The sequence below is a fragment of the Pseudophryne corroboree genome, chromosome 3 (genome assembly GCF_028390025.1).
Source record: "Pseudophryne corroboree isolate aPseCor3 chromosome 3, aPseCor3.hap2, whole genome shotgun sequence".
In the NCBI taxonomy this organism is placed as follows: domain Eukaryota; kingdom Metazoa; phylum Chordata; class Amphibia; order Anura; family Myobatrachidae; genus Pseudophryne; species Pseudophryne corroboree.
In genome coordinates, this window is record NC_086446.1 from 62,562,948 (window position 1) to 62,583,721 (window position 20,774).

A 20,774-nucleotide genomic window follows, 5' to 3' on the forward strand; every position below is an offset into this window, starting at 1 on the left:
TATGATCCCTGATTAAAATTTTGTGTGTCATAACTTTGCTCATGTCTTTGTCTAGGGGGTTTATATACCTTCTGTGGTTCTTTAAACCTACAATCTCGTGCATAATGACCTTCCTTCTGGCAATTATAACACCTTATCACCTTTGACTTACCCACAGGGATCTGAGGCCTCTTACCTCTCTGTGCTTCCCTGTGCTTGCTGATGTTTTGCTCATGCCCAACAGCGGACTTTCTTAATGCAGTCACCGAGATATTCCTCCAGTTTGGGTTAGTGGTCTGTACCCTTGTTTTCAATACTTCCTTTAAACCATGCATTAATACCTTAACCGCTATCTCTCTATGCGGTGCATTTGTTTTGATGTCTGTGATCCCAGTGTCTCTAGCCATTACTTGCAGTGCTCGATTGAAGTAATCAGAAGTACTTTCCCCTTCTCCTTGTCTTATGGAGAGGATTTTGTTCCACTTGACAATGGCTGGGAAATATACTCCTAACTGCCGGTTGATCTGCTTAATACATTCCTGATTGTGTTCCTCCGTACGAGGTACCTCTGTGTCTAATTTACAATCAGCAATAAATTTCGCAGGGTCAACGCTGGAGGGCAAACATGCCCTCAGCACTGTCCGCCAATCTTTGTTGGTGGGTTCCGTGGAGTTTCCTAGTTCTTTAAAAAATCTCTGACATGCAACTAGATCTTTCCTAGGATCAGGGAATTCAGACCTGATTGCTCTCAATTCCATCCGGGACCAGGGACGGCGCATTGCACTGTCCCTGGCGGAAATGATTCCCTGAGCGTCAGTTTTCCCATTGGGGACTGTGATCACCCTTACAGTATTAAGTTCAACTACATCATCTTGTGTTGGCTCTACAATATGAGGTACATTTGTTTGTGCGTGATATATAACACCGTACGTACCTGTGGACACGACCTCACCTGACCCTCCGTTAGGGGGTTTGATTACTGCCTTTACCGATTTGGTCGCGTCCACCTGGATGTCTTGTGTGATGGCTGCTGGAAACGGTGCCGACATCGTGCTGGGCTCACTTTCTTGCTTGTAATCCTGAGGGAAGTTTAACATGGAGTGCGACTTGCACAGGTTAACAGTTGTACATTTAACAGTTTTACTTTTATCATTGTTACATTTGTTACAATTACTCTTATCGTCTATAATACAGTTGCTATGTGCATTTTTATCATACACCAGTGTGCCACTCTCTATAACCACCTTCTCTCTTGTTGCCATATTTTCCTTACCAACATGAGAGTCAGCTAATCCTCCTTGTATTTCACCTTCCCGTTGCCATAACTGTAAATAATCATAATGTTTGATCCGTCTCTTTGCAGATTTAATGAGACATATCCTTCTCCTTAGATTTTGTAACACCTCGGGACTAAAACTGCCTACCCGTGGGAACTTTTCCCCATCATGCACAGTCATTCTTTCCCATTCATCGCACAAAACCTCTGTGTGTGAACAGTATTTCTCACCCATGATATACCTTGCCGACCCGATTGGTCGGTTTACTAAGTCAACCTGAACCGAGGTTGATCGCCCCCTACCTGAACAACTGGCCCCCATCTTTGCAGGTGTTGCTTTCACTACCTCTGACCTTCAAATCAGGGTCTTCAGCGAACCTTTACAAAAACCAAGATGTCCGGGGTAGGCCGGCGGCGGAAGTTTACCGAGTACCTCCACTCACTCCTCGCCCACGTTGGCCAGTACTGCAATCACTGACTCAGAGCTGCTGTACCCAACCTAGGGCCCCTATAAACCTTTATTTACTGGGGCGTGTTGGACCTACCAGTCCCCAGCAAGTATCGGTTGTTAGAGAATTCCCGAGTGACCAGCGAACCTCCCTTAAAATAAAAAAAATTACACAAATCACGTTAGAATGTACAAATAGCGCTTATGACCCCTCTAGCGTACGCAAATGGTACTGGGTCAAGTTACTAACTAATGCACACAATTACGTGCGGTACAATCATTCTGCACATAAGCAACTAATCTTATGTGCGGAGCGACCAGTGGAATCGAAAATTGTGGCTGCGAATTCCTTCAGCCAGAGCTTAATGGCCTATATGGGTACCGCACCAACCCTTCCTGGTGTTGTGCTCCTTTACTCTTTATCTATAGCGGACTTCCTAGTCTGCTGTACCTAGACCTCCTGGTCTGTTTCTGGACCTCCTGGTCCGTGACCTCCTGGTCTGTGTCTACAGTGGACCTCCTAATCTGCTATACTCTAATGCTCTTATTTCAATATTTAACAAGGGATGCCTCCCAAGCCACCACGCGCCGTCACTTTCACGGGTGTACATTGAAGGGTTAAACATGCTATATGAATTGTTATGTGTTTGAATAGACACGTACGCACTCTCTACAAGATGCCTTTGTCTGTTCATATAATATAAGGCTTGTGTGTGTCTTATCTTCAAGGACAATTACATACTAGATCAAAACTGTTACTTCTTTGTGTTACTAAAATATCCCGCATGTAATGTCGTATGCTACTTCTATTTATCCAATCATATGCTTGCACATATTGTATACACCCATGTTTCTCTTCTATATAGTACGCTGTAATTTATTAAATAAACAGAGTGATTCTTAACTACATGGTGTCGTGTATTATCTGTAACGTTAAGGATTGCTCTCACTGACGTCAGTGGCCATCACATCGAGGTAATCAAAGAGAGGTAGGGATCCTTTCATACCTCACGAGAACTCGATGATTTCCTGTGGTTCAACCCAAAAATTAGAAACTTATATATATGTATATACACTCTTTCACCTCATATACTCTTTACTTTCGTTTCTGCGCAGAAATCCCTTTCATTCAGTATCGCAGGCTAATCCCGAGGAGTTGCAACTAGAGAAGGATCTATTAGCTTAAAATTTTGGACACTGGGATTGATTTGCGCTATTATCGTGTTGCCTCCGTATCGCCTACTAAAAACAATACTATCGTGTGATTTGTATCATGTGGGTGTACCCAGACGCTCCGTTGCGTAATATACGCTCCGTGCGTCGGCCCTCGCGTCGCGTACACTAGTCCCACCCCTTGTTAGAGACACGTGTACGCAAGCCAGGTATATCCACAGAAATACAACTAACACGTTTATATCAATGTAAATGATTTTTAACTGTAATCATCTACCAAACACCACACAGATCTTTCCTTGTATCTTTAGGCAAAGCCGTGTGCGTGTTTTACATTTTACTCCTTAACGTATTAATATTACTTTTAACTACCAATAGCAACAAATCTTTCTCAGCACGTTATCAATGATAAATGGCAAACAGGAAAGTGAGATGTGAAAATTACACAAATGAAAATGCAATTCTAAATTAATCTAATAACATACATTGATGTAAGCATGCACATATAGATATTACATATATGTACTAATCACTATTACATATATGAGACCCTATTCAGTGCTTCTAATTTGCATATGAATGTGTGATTTCTTTCACTCCTGGGAGAGGGAAAAAAAAACAAAACCTAGTTATACAGGTTAATTTGCACTTCAATGGCTATCCTACACCAAGCAGAGAATCCTAGAATAGGGAGGTAAAGAAACAAAAAAAAACAAAAAAAAAAAACTTTGTTTTATCTGTGTATCGTTTTTAAATCAAATACTCATTCCACTATTAACTTATATCAAACTCTATCTGAACCACTCATGATTGACTATGATATGGATTAAACAAATGCATTAAAAACTCATTAAATGATGATTTCTTTTTGACAATGGATGGCTGATTATTTCCTGAGTCAACTGAAAATCAACCGCTTAGACAAAAAAAAAATTGACCTTCCCAAAATGGCCGCTGCTCCTCCCCCTTCCATATCCATGAGGGTTACACAAAATGGAGGACAGACCATGCGGCTCCTTTTGTCACAAAGAAAATCATCATGCCAGCTCCTGAAGTTATTTTTAAGCCTGGGTAAAAACTATCACGCTATGCAGAGCGATTAAAAATACTTTTAAACCTATTTAAAGAGACAAGCCATCCAATCTGCGTGTGCAGTTGGCACCAAATAGAAATAAAAACCAGATTTACAAAGACAATAGCTTAATGTTCCTACCTTCTCCGGTTTCCACCAGCATCCCTACAAGCCAAAAGAATCAGACGCAGACTCTCATCTGATCAGCACTACAAGATACTACCTTTCCTCCCTTTGCTGATCGATAAAGTCTGCGCATTTTCGCCTGACTGCGGATATGAGATGGACCGGACTTGCCCCCAATTGATAAAGCTAAATATTTATCTTATAACATTCACTATATGTGGGTAAGAGACTCAGTACGCAATTGGCGTATGGGGTACCGTAAGGGTACGCAATTAGCGTAGCAGATGCTTAGCCGTGGTCGAGACGCACATGCGGCACGCTCGCTCACAGCTTAACGCTTGGTGTCGAGCACGCTATAGGCGGCCAACTACCGTAATGCTACGCTACCAGCGTAGCGGACGCTCGTGACCACGAGGGGAACACGAGCGGCGCAGGCGCTCACGGGATGACACTCAGTAAACCTTGTATGCAACACAATGAAAGGCTGAGCCTATACTGTAAACCTTGGTTTTGTAATGTGAGCACAATGCAATGCTAATTAACCTCTATTGTATGAAAGCCTCTTGAGCGATTGAGACGCTCTGAATACTCTCAGCAATGTAATAAACACACAATACCTTGCTAAGGTTCCAACACCTTTACTAACAATATCTAGCTATGTAAAAAAAAAGGAAAACAGTTAACAGTTCATACACTACAGGCTAACATCAATATCTAAACATAATAACTACACATATACAATATACAACAGTTTAACAATAACAGAGAGAGGGAGATAGTATGGCAAATACAAACAGAGAATAAGTTGGTTACAGAGAGTACTTACACACTGGGGAATGATTCGCAGGCGCAATCTGGTTACCAGCTCCTGGTTAGTCAATGATGAAAACCTTGTGGAGAGTAGAGTCTTGTGTCCCCAAGCCTATTGCAAACTATTTTTATGTACTAGCTCAAGACATACTACAATAGATACTGTTGTGCCCTCTTTCCATTGGTTAGGGGGTGGGACATGTACTGCACCTGGGATCATTGGTTAGTTCAAGAAGTGGGCGCTGGCTAGGACTTTTTAGTATTCTAAATTCCTCTCTGGTTGTATTGTGGAAACCTATTGTTTGGATCTTCCAAACAAACTCTGTCTCTTGGCTTTATTTACCCCACGGTCACCTCTTTCAGTTGAGACAATGACATCTCAGCACTCATTATTCTGGAGAGAAACCTGGACCTACTCATAAACAAAGGTGTAAGCCCTCTTCATAGAATCTCAAAGCTTAGTGTAAATAAGGCTATTTGTTTTCAGTCTGTGGGAAAGAGGTGACTGAATTCCAGTCACCCACCCTGCATTTATGTGTAATTTATTCTGAATGCAATTAATCTTATGTTCTACTTCTGTGCATAACCATGAGCAGGAACTATGCGAATCCCTCCCAACTGTCATAGACACAACACCTCTTCAATACCCCACAGCTGGACACCATACACTACCCTCCAACCTTTGTCTGAGCCCTCCCAGCATGCAAAGAGGAATCTCTCTGTCTAAGAGGTTTTAAACTTACCATACTTGCTGACATTATGAAGGGGAATATTAACTATGAAACGCATTATATTGGTTAAATATGTAGCGATCGAGTCGCTCGCTAGTCGCACACAAACACCGCCGTAAATACCCATCTCCTTGCACAGGCGACGTCAGAGCGTCCCCTACGCAACCTGAGGGGATGCGTACGCACGGGGGAGTCGGTGCGCGAGCAGTGGGCACGTGCATTGGGGTTAGTACAAGGCATCATAGGTCGCTATATTTTTCGACTTTGACAGGAGTGGCACTGCAGTGACAGACAGGATGGCACTTTTAAAAACTAGGCTCCTAAAACAGCACATGATGCAAAGAAAAAAAGAGGTGCACCAATGTTGCTGGATGACTAAGCTAAGCAACACAAGTGTGCGGCACAAACACCTGGTCCATCTAGGAGTGGCAATGCAGTGTCAGACAGGATGGCACTGTTAAACACTAGGCCCCAAACAGTACATGATCCAAATAAAAAAAGAGGTGCAATAAGGTAGCTGGATGACTAAGCTAAGCGACACAAGTATGCGGCACAAACACCTGGCCCATATAGGAGTGACACTGCAGTGTCAGACAGGATGGCACGTTTCAAAAACTGGGCCCCGAACAGCACATCATGCAAAGAAGAAAAAGAGGTGCAATGAGGTAACTGGATGACTAAGCTAAGCGACACAAGTGTGTGGCACAAACACCTGGCCCATCTAGGAGTGGCACGCAGTGGATGAATGTCGAAAGTGGCCCGCAAATTTTTGGGCCACTGACAGCATCTCCTGCACGCCCCTGTCATTTTTTTTTAAATGCTGCACTACCAAATTAATTGTATGTGCAAAACATGGGACATGCTGGAATTTTCCCAGATGTAATGCACGCACAATATTGGTGGCGTTGTCTGATATCACAAATCCCCTAGGATTATGTGCTGTGTGTGGAATCTATGTATGTGCTGGGAGTGGGGGAGACTACTACTACATGCTAAGGGCAGACTACAATTATGTGCTGGGAGGGGGATGGGGACTATGGCTATGTGCTTGGGGAGGTGATGGGCTATGTGCAGGGAGGGGGACTATGGCTGTCTATGTTGGCAGGGAACTATTGTTATGTGATGAGAGGGAGGTGGGGACTACTGTATGACTGTGTTGGGAGAGGTGGAGACCACAGCTATGTGCTGGGTGGACTATGGCTATTGCTTGGGGAAGTGGGGGCTATGGCTATTTACTGGGAGGGGACTAGGTCTATGTGCTGGGAGAGGGATGGGGACTATAACTATATGACTGTGGGGGCATATCTGGCACCATGGGGGCATGTGTATCTGGCAAATTGGGGGCATATCTGGCAACATGGGGGAATATGGGTATTTGGCACTGTGGGGGCATATCTAGCACTGTGGGGGCATATCTGGCACTGTGGAGGCATATCTGGCACTGTGGGGGCATGTGTTTCTGGCACTATTGGGGACATATGTGTATCTGGTACTACACTATTGGGGTCATATGTGTATCATGCCCCCATTTTCATTGGCCACGCCCCATGTGGCATGTGGCCACACCCATTTTTTGGTGCACGCACACAGTATCACTAACAAAAAAAATTCTACTTGCACCACTGGGTAGTGCGTTGCACTGTACTTTGCACTACTATTTGATTATACTACCTGGCCTTGGGGTGGCATTGCCTCCTCAGCCAGAGCAGGCACTGCTGATGTCTCCTCAGTGTTATAAGAATGACTGTGTGGGCATAAAGTGTAAAAGGAACTGCTACTGTGTGGGCATGATGTGTATAAGCGTTACTACTATGTAGCGTAATTTGAATTGTGGGAACTATTGTATGGTCATGCCCCTTTCAAACAAGATCATGTCCCTTTTTTGTACATGCACCTTCCCTATTTCAAACATGGGGGGCACCAGTCTGTTACTTTGCCAGGGGCACTCGGATCCCTAGATACACCCCTGGTCAGCGGTGTGCCTCTTATGGAAACCGATACACAGCGTAGCATGCCTAGCAACGAGCTGGTGTTTGTGAGATACTGCTACTGTTGCCGCTGCTGCTGCTGCTGTTGTTGCTTCGGGAGGCAATACATCTACCCAGTGGGCTGTCACAGGCGTATAGTCCTTATTCTGCCCTGTTCCACTTGTCCACATGTCCGTGGTTTAGTGGACAGTGGCTACAACTGCATTTTTTAGGACACTGAGGACACTTTTTCTGACGTCTCTGTACATTCTCGGTATCGCCTGCCTAGTGAAGTTGAACCTAGATGGGATTTGATACCAGGGAGACAATACCTCAAACAGTTCTCTAAGTCCCACAGAACTAATGGCGGATACCGGCCGCACGTCTAACACCAACATAGCTGTCTGGGCCTCAGTTATCCACTTTGCAAAAGGGTGACTGCTGTGATATTTCATCTTCCTCACAAAGGACTGTTGGACAGTCATTTGCTTAGTTGAAGTAGTATAAGTGGTCTTCCAACTTCCCCTCTGGGATGACGATCAACTCCCAGCAGCAACAACATCAGCGGCAGCAGCATCAGTAGGAGGAAGTGGTTCTTGATCTTTCCCTATTTTATCCTCCAAAAAAATTTTTCTCCATTATTTTTCTGGAGTTATATAACAATATGCGGCACAGGAGAGCGTACCCCTAAACCACACACACACGGCAAACCCTGTAAAAAATATTTGGATAATAATATAACCCTTTAATTTGGAGTTATTTTTATAATAATATGCAGCACAGGAGAGCATACCCCTAAACCACACATGGCAAACCCTGTAAAAATTATTTGGATAATAATATAAATATATAACCCTTTTATTTGGAGTAAATAATGTAGAGCACAGGACACTACCACTGGACTGATGCAGCACATGACACCACCACTGGACTGATGCAGCACATGACACCACCACTGGACTGGACTTATACAGCAGCACTGGACTTATGGCAGCACAGTGACACCACCACTGGACTGATGCAGCACATGACACCACCACTGGACTGATGCAGCACATGACACCACCACTGGACTGGACTTATACAGCAGCACTGGACTTATGGCAGCACAGTGACACCACCACTGGACTGATGCAGCACATGACACCACCACTGGACTGATGCAGCACATGACACCACCACTGGACTGGACTTATACAGCAGCACTGGACTTATGGCAGCACAGTGACACCACCACTGGACTGATGCAGCACAAGACACCACCACTGGACTGGACTTATAAAGCAGCACTGGACTTATGGCAGTACAGGACACCACCGCTGTGACTGGACTGATGCAGCACAAGACAGCACCACTGGAATGATACAAAAGAGCAGGTCGCCACCCCACACCACACTCCACTTTCACACACAGACACTGAGGAGACACATCCTCTCGCTACACTCTCCAGGACTGGAGTGAAAATGGCGGCGACGCGCGGCTCCTTATATGGAATCCAAAACCCGCGAGAATCCGACAGCGGGATGATGATGTTTTACCTTGTTCTGGTTTCCGAGTCGATCGGGACGTGATGTTTAGTAGGGTTCGGTTCTCAGTAAACCGAACCCGCTCATCCCTATTGGGCAGGGACGGATCTAGACTTTTCATTAGGGGGGCGGTTTACTGTTTAATATTGACTCCTCCCTCTACAGGCCCAACTCCTCCCATCTGCAATCCTAACTCCTCCTCCTCCTCCTCTCAATTCTGACTGAACTTTTTGAGTGCGACTGAGATAGAGCTTTGTGATTGTTCTATGTACATGTGACTGTGCTATGGTGTAATTGTATTTATTAGCCCTAGTACCCACACACCAGCAAGTGAGGGGCAAATGCTCTGTAACCCTTGCTCTCCTGGCTTCTCTGTGCTGCTGTGGTATAAGCTGCAGCACATCGTTCTGTCTCAGGCTCTCCCCGGAGAGCTCTCTTCTGCTCAAAAGTGGGCATGGCTATGACTGTGTTAGGGGGGGCGGTCGCCCCCTTCGCCCCCCCTAGATCCGGCCCTGCTATTGGGAACGTCTGCGTTTTTCCAGACACTCTCAATAAACGACCAGTTACCACCCACAAATGGCTCCTTCCTGTCAATCACCTTGCGAATGCCCATGTAATTGGAATTTTCGCACCATCCTGTCACTGCCCGGCGATGTCCGTTGTTGTTGGCCAACACTCATGCACTTTGCAGTGCATACGCATGCAAAGCTATTACCTGATCACCCGCTGTGCAAGAACTCACAGCAGCAATCAGGACTGAATCACCCCCAATGTTGTATGTGTGTAATTACTTGCAATTGTATGTGAAAATATAAAGTATGTGTCTCTCTAATCAATTCAGTGGTAATGTTGAAGAACATCTGTTAAGGGTGAAGAAATGTGTTTTTTTGAATTTTTCAAATTATGTATCTATGGTCCCATGAAATATTTTTATTTTATTTGAGTTTTTTTATTTTTTTATCCAATATTAAAAGTGTCAGGCTTAGCAACAAATCTATGACTACACACTGGCCCTCATTTAGATGTGGTTGGAGTTGCTATTGCTGCTGCTCACATGGAAACAGCAGCAATATCACTTATATGGTAATGAAGCGTGTGACATCACGCCTCCTGCTGCATTACTGACCCGAACTGTATCCAAGGACACAGTATCGGATCTTCCCCGACACCATCAGGTGGCTTGTGGCACTTATGGAGACATGCAAGCGCCCATCACACAGAGACCAGAAAATCTCTATGCAACGACGGAGATCCCTGGCCTCTTCACTCACCCTAAACAGTGGCGACATACCTCCGTTTTCACAAATGGAGGCAGTTGCTGCCCCCTCCCTGTCCCCAAATGGGTCTTGTGACACAGGATGCAGGGACGGCATCAGACTGTCACAGTCTAATACCGTCTTTGCATCCTGTGTCCCAGGACCCATTTGCACAGAACGGGTCCTGCGCATGTGCAATTTTTACTTTGTGCATCAGAGCGCACCTCCAACCACATCTGCAGAGCTGTCCTAACCAATATGATGCCTTAGGCAAGATTTTGGCTAGTGCCCCCTAGCACTGGCGCAAATTCCCCCTCTTACCCTGCACCCCTTTCCAGCACCATCACCCCTCACCCATAGTAGACCTCCTTTTGGTGCCCTGTGCCAGCAAGAGCACTGGTGCCCCCAACTTCTATATTTTAAAAAGGAGAGGTGTGTTCTAGCTGGGAAGGGGCATGGCCACACTATAGTACCCTAAATTCAAATGATGCCACACAGTAGTGCCAACCTTATTCACATTTTATCATCCAATAGTGTCTCTTATACATGTTACTCCTCACAGCAGTGCTCCTTACACACATTACACTGAATCGCTTCTTATACACATTACACCACACTGTATCTCTCCTTATTCACCTTACACCCCACCATATTGTTCCTTATTCACATTACACTGCACCGTGTTGCTCCTTATACACATTACACCTCACCGTGTTGCTCCTTATACACATTACACCACACCGCATTGTTCCTTATTCACATTACACTGCACCGTAAAACTTCTTATTCATATTACACCGCACCATATCACTCCTTATACACATTACACCACACTGTATCTCTTCTTATTCACATTACTCCATACCGTATCTCTTCTTCTACACATTGCACCACACCGTATTGCTACTTATACACATTACACCACACTGTACCACTCCTTATACACATTACACCACACCGTATCGCTCCTTATTCACATTACACCGCACCCTATTGCTACTTATTCACATAATTATCTCCAGGAATGACCGAGCAACTGCCATTGCTTGTCTGCTTGTGTGTGAGAGGCATTGAATGGGAGCAGTATTTGGAAGGCATGATGTTCCTTGTAGTGCCAATGGAAGATCCTGGGGCTGGCTCCCGGGTAAGTTAGCTCTCTGTCTGGAGGTGTTTTAGTAATAGCCTTTATCATGAGTCCTACTGTGACAAATTACATGGTCCTATGTAGGCACTGCTATTATGTAGTGTTAGGACTGCTTATATTGGAGAAGCCATGAAGCGGCTCAGCAGCTAAACATGCATTTGCAAACATGCGTGACTAATTCTCTGAATTTCTATTACCAGATAGGTTCAGGTATGGTTACAGGTAATTTTTTGTGTGCTGGGGGGAAATCCAGGGGTGGGGATTTGCCCCCCCCCCCTCTCTGTCTGTTGTTTGTCTGTGACCCCCTCCCCCTTTCTAGCACCTGATATATAATTATCTCCAGGAATGACCGAGCAACTGCCATTGTTTGTCTGCTTGTGTGTGAGAGGCATTGAATGGGAGCAGTATTTGGAAGGCATGCTGTTCCTTGTAGTGCAAATGGGAGATCCTGGGGGTGGCTCCCGGGTAAGTTAGCTCTCTGTCTGGATGTGTTTTAGTAATAGCCTTTATCATGAGGCCTACTGTGACAAATTACATCCCCGTATGTGGGCACTGCTATTATGTAGTGTCAGGACTGCTTATATCGGAGAAGCTGTGAAGTGGCTAAGCAGCTAAACATGCGTTTGCAAACATGTGTGACTAATTTTCTGAATTTCTATTACCAGACAGGTTCAGGTATGGTTACAGGTCATTTTTAGTGTACTGGGGGGAAATCCAGGGATGGGGATTTGCCCTCATTCCGAGTTGATCGCTAGCTGCTTTCGGTCGCAGCGCAGCAATTAGGTCGCAGCGCAGCAATTAGGTGAAAAAGCGGCATTTCTGCGCATGCGTACGGGCCGTAGTACGCATGCGCGAAGTACTTTTACACAAAACTATGCAGTTTTACACAAGGGTGAGCGACGCTTTTCTGTTGATCGTGAGTGATTGGCAGGAAGGGGGTGTTTCTAGGTGGTAACTGACCGTTTTCAGGGAGAGTGCTAAAAAGCGCAGGCGTGACAGGTAAAAACGCAGACGTGCCTGGGGAAACAGGGGAGTGGCTGGCCGAATGCAGGGCGTGTTTGTGACGTCAAAGCAGGAACTAAACTGAGTGAAGTGATCGCAAGGTAGAAGTAGGTCTGGAGCTGCTCAGAAACTGCATGAAAATATTTACGAGCAGTTCTGCTAACCTTTCGTTCGCACTTCTGCTAAGCTAAGATACACTCCCCAAGGGCGGTGGCCTAGCGTTTGCACTGCTGCTAACAGCAGCTAGCGAGCGATCAACTCGGAATGAGGGCCAAAGTACGCTTGTGAACCCACATACACAGATTTTGCATAGGACGCCGCAGCACAAACCCTCCAAATGCCCATATTTATGAAGCCTATGTTGTGGTTTGTGCAACAGCTTAAGTGATTGCCCTTCTCCCTGCACTGTGCTTTTCACATATGCGCAGTAAGGAATTCTTCAGCTTTGGCGCATGTGCAGCCGCAAAAAGAGTGCTCCACTGCCTCCAACAATGCAATTGCATGCACCTCTGAATCACACTCATAATGAGAGATTTCTGGGGCCATGTTCTTTTACTGATCAATCATCTAACGAGAGGTTACCCGATACACATCCAATTACCCTCATCTATAGTGAGTAAATAAATAACATATACAGATGTGGCCAGCCTCATCTTTGCCGCAAATGGGTCACAGGTGCATTTCATTGTAATTATTCGCACCTGCCAGTTACCCGTTCGTGGCGGACATCCGCACGATGCAATCCTATGAATCGCAGGTGCGTGCTAGGACTATAGTCTTATAGCTGAAATACACACTGTGAACTGTAACTACTTCACAGTTGCAGTCTTTAGCTCATGATGTCATACTGAGTGTTGGACTGGAAATGATAAGAAATTACCTAATGCAATCCCTCCTCTCTCATCAGGTTACGGTGTTGTGGTCTGACCTCCTCCTGCTGTGATGATCTCCACTCTGTTCTTATTACAAACCACTCTCTGACTAGGCTGGAGCTGTCATGGAACATTCTGGAAGACCGTGGATTTAAACGTCTGTGTGATGCTTTACAATGGCCCTCATTCCGAGTTGTTCGCTCGTTCTTTTTCATCGCATCGCAGTGAAAATCCGCTTAGTACGCATGCGCAAAGTTCGCACTGCGACTGCGCCAAGTAACTTTACTATGAAGAAAGTATTTTTACTCACGGCTTTTTCTTCGCTCCGGCGATCGTAATGTGATTGACAGGAAATGGGTGTTACTGGGCGGAAACACGGCGTTTCAGGGGCGTGTGGCTGAAAACGCTACCGTTTACGGAAAAAACGCTGGAGTGGCCGGAGAAACGGTGGGAGTGCCTGGGCGAACGCTGGGTGTGTTTGTGACGTCAACCAGGAACGACAAGCACTGAACTGATCGCACAGGCAGAGTAAGTCTGGAGCTACTCTGAAACTGCTAAGTAGTTAGTAATCGCAATATTGCGAATACATCGGTCGCAATTTTAAGAAGCTAAGATTCACTCCCAGTAGGCGGCGGCTTAGCGTGTGTAACTCTGCTAAATTCGCCTTGCGACCGATCAACTCGGAATGAGGGCCAATATCCAGACTGTACCCTACAAGAATTTAGGTAACAACTGTCTTAAACTGGACGTACACTACTAACTTTTTTTTAATCAAATTAACCAATTGTTATTCAAAAAATTCTGGGGTCTATTCATGAAGCAGTGAAAACAGTGGAGAAGTGAGCCAGTGGAGAAGTTGCCCATGGCAACCAATCAGCTGCTCCGTACAATTGTATAGTATGCAAATTATAAATGTTACTTCAATGCTGAATGGTTGCCATGGGCAACTTCTCCACTGGCTCACTTCTCCACACTGTTCACTGCTTCATGAATAGTCCCCTCTGCCTCTCGAAGTTGTTTGTCACAGATCTTTGCCCCATACATTCATTAGATTATTGTTTGAATCCTAGCAAAATTTAAATAAAGCGCTGGATAGTATGAACTTGATAAGAAGTAAGCGCAAACTCATGTATGAGGATTTTCCTACTCCCACCTAGTGATGAGCACCGGAAATTTTTCAGGTTTTGTGTTTTGGTTTTGGGTTCGGTTCCGCGGCCGTGTTTTGGGTTCGAACGCGTTTTGGCAAAACCTCACCGAATTTTTTTTGTCGGATTCAGGTGTGTTTTGGATTCGGGTGTTTTTTTCAAAAAACCCTAAAAAACAGCTTAAATCATAGAATTTGGGGGTCATTTTGATCCCAAAGTATTATTAACCTCAATAACCATAATTTCCACTCATTTTCAGTCTATTCTGAACACCTCACACCTCACAATATTATTTTTAGTCCTAAAATTTGCACCGAGGTCGCTGGATGGCTAAGCTAAGCGACCCAAGTGGCCGACACAAACACCTGGCCCATCTAGGAGTGGCACTGCAGTGTCACGCAGGATGGCCCTTCCAAAAAACACTCCCCAAACAGCACATGACGCAAAGAAAAAAAGAGGCGCAACGAGGTAGCTGTGTGAGTAAGCTAAGCGACCCTAGTGGCCGACACAAACACCTGGCCCATCTAGGAGTGGCACTGCAGTGTCACGCAGGATGGCCCTTCCAAAAAACACTCCCCAAACAGCACATGACGCAAAGAAAAAAAGAGGCGCAATGAGGTAGCTGTGTGAGTAAGCTAAGCGAGCCTAGTGGCCGACACAAACACCTGGCCCATCTAGGAGTGGCACTGCAGTGTCACGCAGGATGGCCCTTCCAAAAAACACCCCCCAAACAGCACATGACGCAAAGAAAAATGAAAGAAAAAAGAGGTGCAAGATGGAATTGTCCTTGGGCCCTCCCACCCACCCTTATGTTGTATAAACAGGACATGCACACTTTAACCAACCCATCATTTCAGTGACAGGGTCTGCCACACGACTGTGACTGAAATGATGGGTTGGTTTGGACCCCCACCAAAAAAGAAGCAATTAATCTCTCCTTGCACAAACTGGCTCTACAGAGGCAAGATGTCCACCTCATCATCATCCTCCGATATATCACCGTGTACATCCCCCTCCTCACAGATTATCAATTCTACCCCACTGGAATCCACCATCTCAGCTCCCTGTGTACTTTGTGGAGGCAATTGCTGCTGGTCAATGTCTCCACGGAGGAATTGATTATAATTCATTTTAATGAACATCATCTTCTCCACATTTTCTGGATGTAACCTCGTACGCCGATTGCTGACAAGGTGAGCGGCGGCACTAAACACTCTTTCGGAGTACACACTTGTGGGAGGGCAACTTAGGTAGAATAAAGCCAGTTTGTGCAAGGGCCTCCAAATTGCCTCTTTGTCCTGCCAGTATAAGTACGGACTGTCTGACGTGCCTACTTGGATGCGGTCACTCATATAATCCTCCACCATTCTTTCAATGGGGAGAGAATCATATGCAGTGACAGTAGACGACATGTCCGTAATCGTTGTCAGGTCCTTCAGTCCGGACCAGATGTCAGCATCAGCAGTCGCTCCAGACTGCCCTGCATCACCGCCAGCGGGTGGGCTCAGAATTCTGAGCCTTTTCCTCGCACCCCCAGTTGCGGGAGAATGTGAAGGAGGAGATGTTGACAGGTCGCGTTCCGCTTGACTTGACAATTTTGTCACCAGCAGTTCTTTGAACCCCAGCAGACTTGTGTCTGCCGGAAAGAGAGATCCAAGGTAGGTTTTAAATCTAGGATCGAGCACGGTGGACAAAATGTAGTGCTCTGATTTCAACAGATTGACCACCCGTGAATCCTTGTTAAGCGAATTAAGGGCTCCATCCACAAGTCCCACATGCCTAGCGGAATCGCTCTGTGTTAGCTCCTCCTTCAATATCTCCAGCTTCTTCTGCAAAAGCCTGATGAGGGGAATGACCTGACTCAGGCTGGCAGTGTCTGAACTGACTTCACGTGTGGCAAGTTCAAAAGGTTGCAGAACCTTGCACAACGTTGAAATCATTCTCCACTGCGCTTGAGACAGGTGCATTCCACCTCCTATATCGTGCTCAGTTGTATAGGCTTGAATGGCCTTTTGCTGCTCCTCCAACCTCTGAAGCATATAGAGGGTTGAATTCCACCTCGTTACCACTTCTTGCTTCAGATGATGGCAGGGCAGGTTCAGGCGTTTTTGGTGGTGTTCCAGTCTTCTGTACGTGGTGCCTGTATGCCAAAAGTGTCCCGCAATTCTTCTGGCCACCGACAGCATCTCTTGCACGCCCCTCTCGTTTTTTAAATAATTCTGCACCACCAAATTCAAGGTATGTGCAAAACATGGGACGTGCTGGAATTTGCCCAGATTTAATGCACACACAATATTGCTGGCGTTGTCCGATGCCACAAATCCACAGGAGAGTCCAATTGGGGTAAGCCATTCTGCGATGATCTTCCTCAGTTGCCGTAAGAGGTTTTTAGCTGTGTGCGTATTCTGGAAAGCGGTGATACAAAGCGAAGCCTGCCTAGGAAAGAGTTGGCGTTTGCAAGATGCTGCTACTGGTTCCGCTTCTGCTGTTCTTGCGGCGGGAGTCCATACATCTACCCAGTGGGCTGTCACAGTCATATAGTCCTGAGCCTGCCCTGCTCCACTTGTCCACATGTCCGTGGTTAAGTGGACATTGGGTACAACTGCATTTTTTAGGACACTGGTGAGTCTTTTTCTGAGGTCTGTGTACATTTTCGGTATCGCCTGCCTAGAGAAATGGAACCTAGATGGTATTTGGTACCGGGGACACAGTACCTCCAACAAGTCTCTAGTTGCCTCTGCAGTAATGATGGATACCGGAACCACGTTTCTCACCGCCCAGGATGCCAAGGCCTTAGTTATCCGCTTTGCAGCAGGATGACTGCTGTGATATTTCATCTTCCTCGCAAAGGACTGTTGGACAGTCAATTGCTTGGTGGAAGTAGTAAAAGTGGTCTTACGAGTACGACTTCCCCTCTGGGATGACCATCGACTCCCAGCAGCAACAACAGCAGCGCCAGCAGCAGTAGGCGTTACACGCAAGGATGCATCGGAGGAATCCCAGGCAGGAGAGGACTCGTCATAATTGCCAGTGACATGGCCTGCAGGACTATTGGCATTCCTGGGGAAGGAGGAAATTGACACTGAGGGAGTTGGTGGGGTGGTTTGCGTGAGCTTGGTTACAAGAGGAAGGGATTTACTGGTCAGTGGACTGCTTCCGCTGTCGCCCAAAGTTTTTGAACTTGTCACTGACTTATGATGAATGCGCTGCAGGTGACGTATAAGGGAGGATGTTCCGAGGTGGTTAACGTCCTTACCCCTACTTATTACAGCTTGACAAAGGCAACACACGGCTTGACAAATGTTGTCCGCATTTCTGTTGAAATACTTCCACACCGAAGAGCTGATTTTTTTGGTATTTTCACCAGGCATGTCAATGGCCCTATTCCTCCCACGGACAACAGGTGTCTCCCCGGGTGCCTGACTTAAACAAACCACCTCACCATCAGAATCCTCCTGGTCAATTTCCTCCCCAGCGCCAGCAACACCCATATCCTCCTCATCCTGGTGTACTTCAACACTGACATCTTCAATCTGACTATCAGGAACTGGACTGCGGGTGCTCCTTCCAGCACTTGCAGGGGGCGTGCAAATGGTGGAAGGCGCATGCTCTTCACGTCCAGTGTTGGGAAGGTCAGGCATCGCAAACGACACAATTGGACTCTCCTTGTGGATTTGTGATTTCGAAGAACGCTCAGTTCTTTGCTGTGCTTTTGCCAGCTTGAGTCTTTTCATTTTTCTAGCGAGAGGCTGAGTGCTTCCATCCTCATGTGAAGCTGAACCACTAGCCATGAACATAGGCCAGGGCCTCAGCCGTTCCTTGCCACTCCGTGTGGTAAATGGCATATTGGCAAGTTTACGCTTCTCCGACGACAATTTTATTTTAGATTTTTGAGTCCTTTTTTTACTGATATTTGGTGTTTTGGATTTTACATGCTCTGTACTATGACATTGGGCATCGGCCTTGGCAGACGACGTTGCTGGCATTTCATCGTCTCGGCCATGACTAGTGGCAGCAGCTTCAGCACGAGGTGGAAGTCGATCTTGATCTTTCCCTATTTTTGGAACCTCAACATTTTTGTTCTCCATATTTTAATAGGCACAACTAAAAGGCACCTCAGGTAAACAATGGAGATGGATGGATACTAGTATACTTATGGATTGACGAGCGACTGCCGACACAGAGGTAGCTACAGCCGTGGACTACCGTACTGCGTCTGCTGCTAATATAGACTGGATGATAATGATATAAAAAATATATATATATATCACTACTGCAGCCGGACAGTATATATTATATAATGACGGACCTGCTGGACACTGTCAGCTCAGCACAGCAGACTCCTAAAGTAAGCTACTAGTAGTATCAAGAAGATAGAAAAAAAAAAAACACCACAGGTAGGTGGTATACAATTATGGATGGACTAGCGACTGCCGACACAGAGGTAGCTACAGCCGTGGACTACCGTACTGCGTCTGCTGCTAATATAGACTGGATGATAATGATATAAAAAATATATATATCACTACTGCAGCCGGACAGGTATATATTATATAATGACGGACCTGCTGGACACTGTCAGCTCAGCACTGCAGACTCCTAAAGTAAGCTACTAGTATCAAGAAGATAGAAAAAAAAAAAACACCACGGGTAGGTGGTATACAATTATGGATGGACCAGCGACTGCCGACACAGAGGTAGCTACAGCCGTGGACTACCGTACTGCGTCTGCTGCTAATATAGACTGGATGATAATGATATAAAAAATATATATCTATATCACTACTGCAGCCTGACAGGTATATATTATATAATGACAGACCTGCTGGACACTGTCAGCTCAGCACTGCAGACTCCTAAAGTAAGCTTCTAGTAGTATCAAGAAGATAGAAAAAAAAAAAAACACCACAGGTAGGTGGTATACAATTATGGATGGACTAGTGACTGTCGACACAGAGGTAGCAACAGCCGTGGACTACCGTACTGCGTCTGCTGCTAATATAGACTGGATGATAATGAGATATAAAATATATATATATCACTACTGCAGCCGGACAGGTATATATTATATAATGACGGACCTGCTGGACACTGTCAGCTCAGCACTGCAGACTCCTAAAGTAAGCTACTAGTATCAAGAAGATAGAAAAAAAAAAAAACCACCACGGGTAGGTGGTATACAATTATGGATAGACGAGCGACTGCCGACACAGAGGTAGCTACAGCCGTGGACTACCGTACTGCATCTGCTGCTAATATAGACTGGATGATAATGATATAAAAATATATATATATATATCACTACTGCAGCCGGACAGGTATATATTATATAATGACGGACCTGCTGGACACTGTCAGCTCAGCACTGCAGACTCCTAAAGTAAGCTACTAGTAGTATCAAGAAGATAGAAAAAAAAACACCACAGGTAGGTGGTATACAATTATGGATGGACTAGCGACTGCCGACACAGAGGTAGCTACAGCCGTGGACTACCGTACTGCGTCTGCTGCTAATATAGTGTTATGCACACCAGTGCCTGCAGGAAAGTACTGGTGTCAGAACTGTTATGCACTCCAGTGTCTGCAGGAATGTACTGGTGTTTGAACTGTTATGCAAAACAAATGGACTCACAGACAAACTGGGGAATATGACATAACGTACACAGAAGGTAATAGGGTAAAAAAATACACACAAAGTGAACAGAGAAGCCCAGAGGCTAAGGAACTGGGTATCTCCTTTGTATTAGAACTGCACAGATGGAAAAAGCAAGATGTTGTGTTTTAATACATAGAGAACCCGAAATGCTGTTGCTAAGGGCAACAGCAAAACCCTAAAGGGTTACCAACGGGTGTGGCAGTAAACTCCTTGGTCAGAGATGGAATGATAGACACAAGGAGAGTCTCCACAATCCTATTTCTCACTTGCAGTGCACAGGTTTTAGCTTACTGCCACTAAACTGACCCCTGACACCTAGCACAGTGAGACAGGATTAGACAGGCAAGTCTTAGAATACAGCCGCAAACTTGCTAAGTTCACAGAGTGGTAACAGAACCCCAGCAAGCTAAACGACTGACTCCAGTCTTACTGCTAGGTCTGGATTGGCAGAGTGTAATACCAAATCCCCAGGCCTATTTGCAGTAAGCAACAAACAAATACAAAGCTACACAGTACTGGCTAACTTTCATGAACTGACTAACCAACAAAGATTCAGCAGCATCTGCTTACCCTGAAAAGAGGCCTTATAAA

The 20,774-nt window shown here is 45.5% G+C and overlaps 1 protein-coding gene across 1 annotated transcript in view; it reads left to right on the forward strand.

The window, feature by feature from the left end:
* Nucleotides 1–20,774, forward strand: part of LOC135057163 (NACHT, LRR and PYD domains-containing protein 12-like) — a 152,832-nt gene that overhangs the window by 93,040 nt on the left and 39,018 nt on the right. Inside the window, exon 8 of the mRNA XM_063963062.1 lies at nt 13,418–13,543. Coding sequence (XP_063819132.1) covers nt 13,418–13,543 — 126 coding nt within the window. The remainder of the gene's footprint in view (nt 1–13,417; nt 13,544–20,774) is intronic.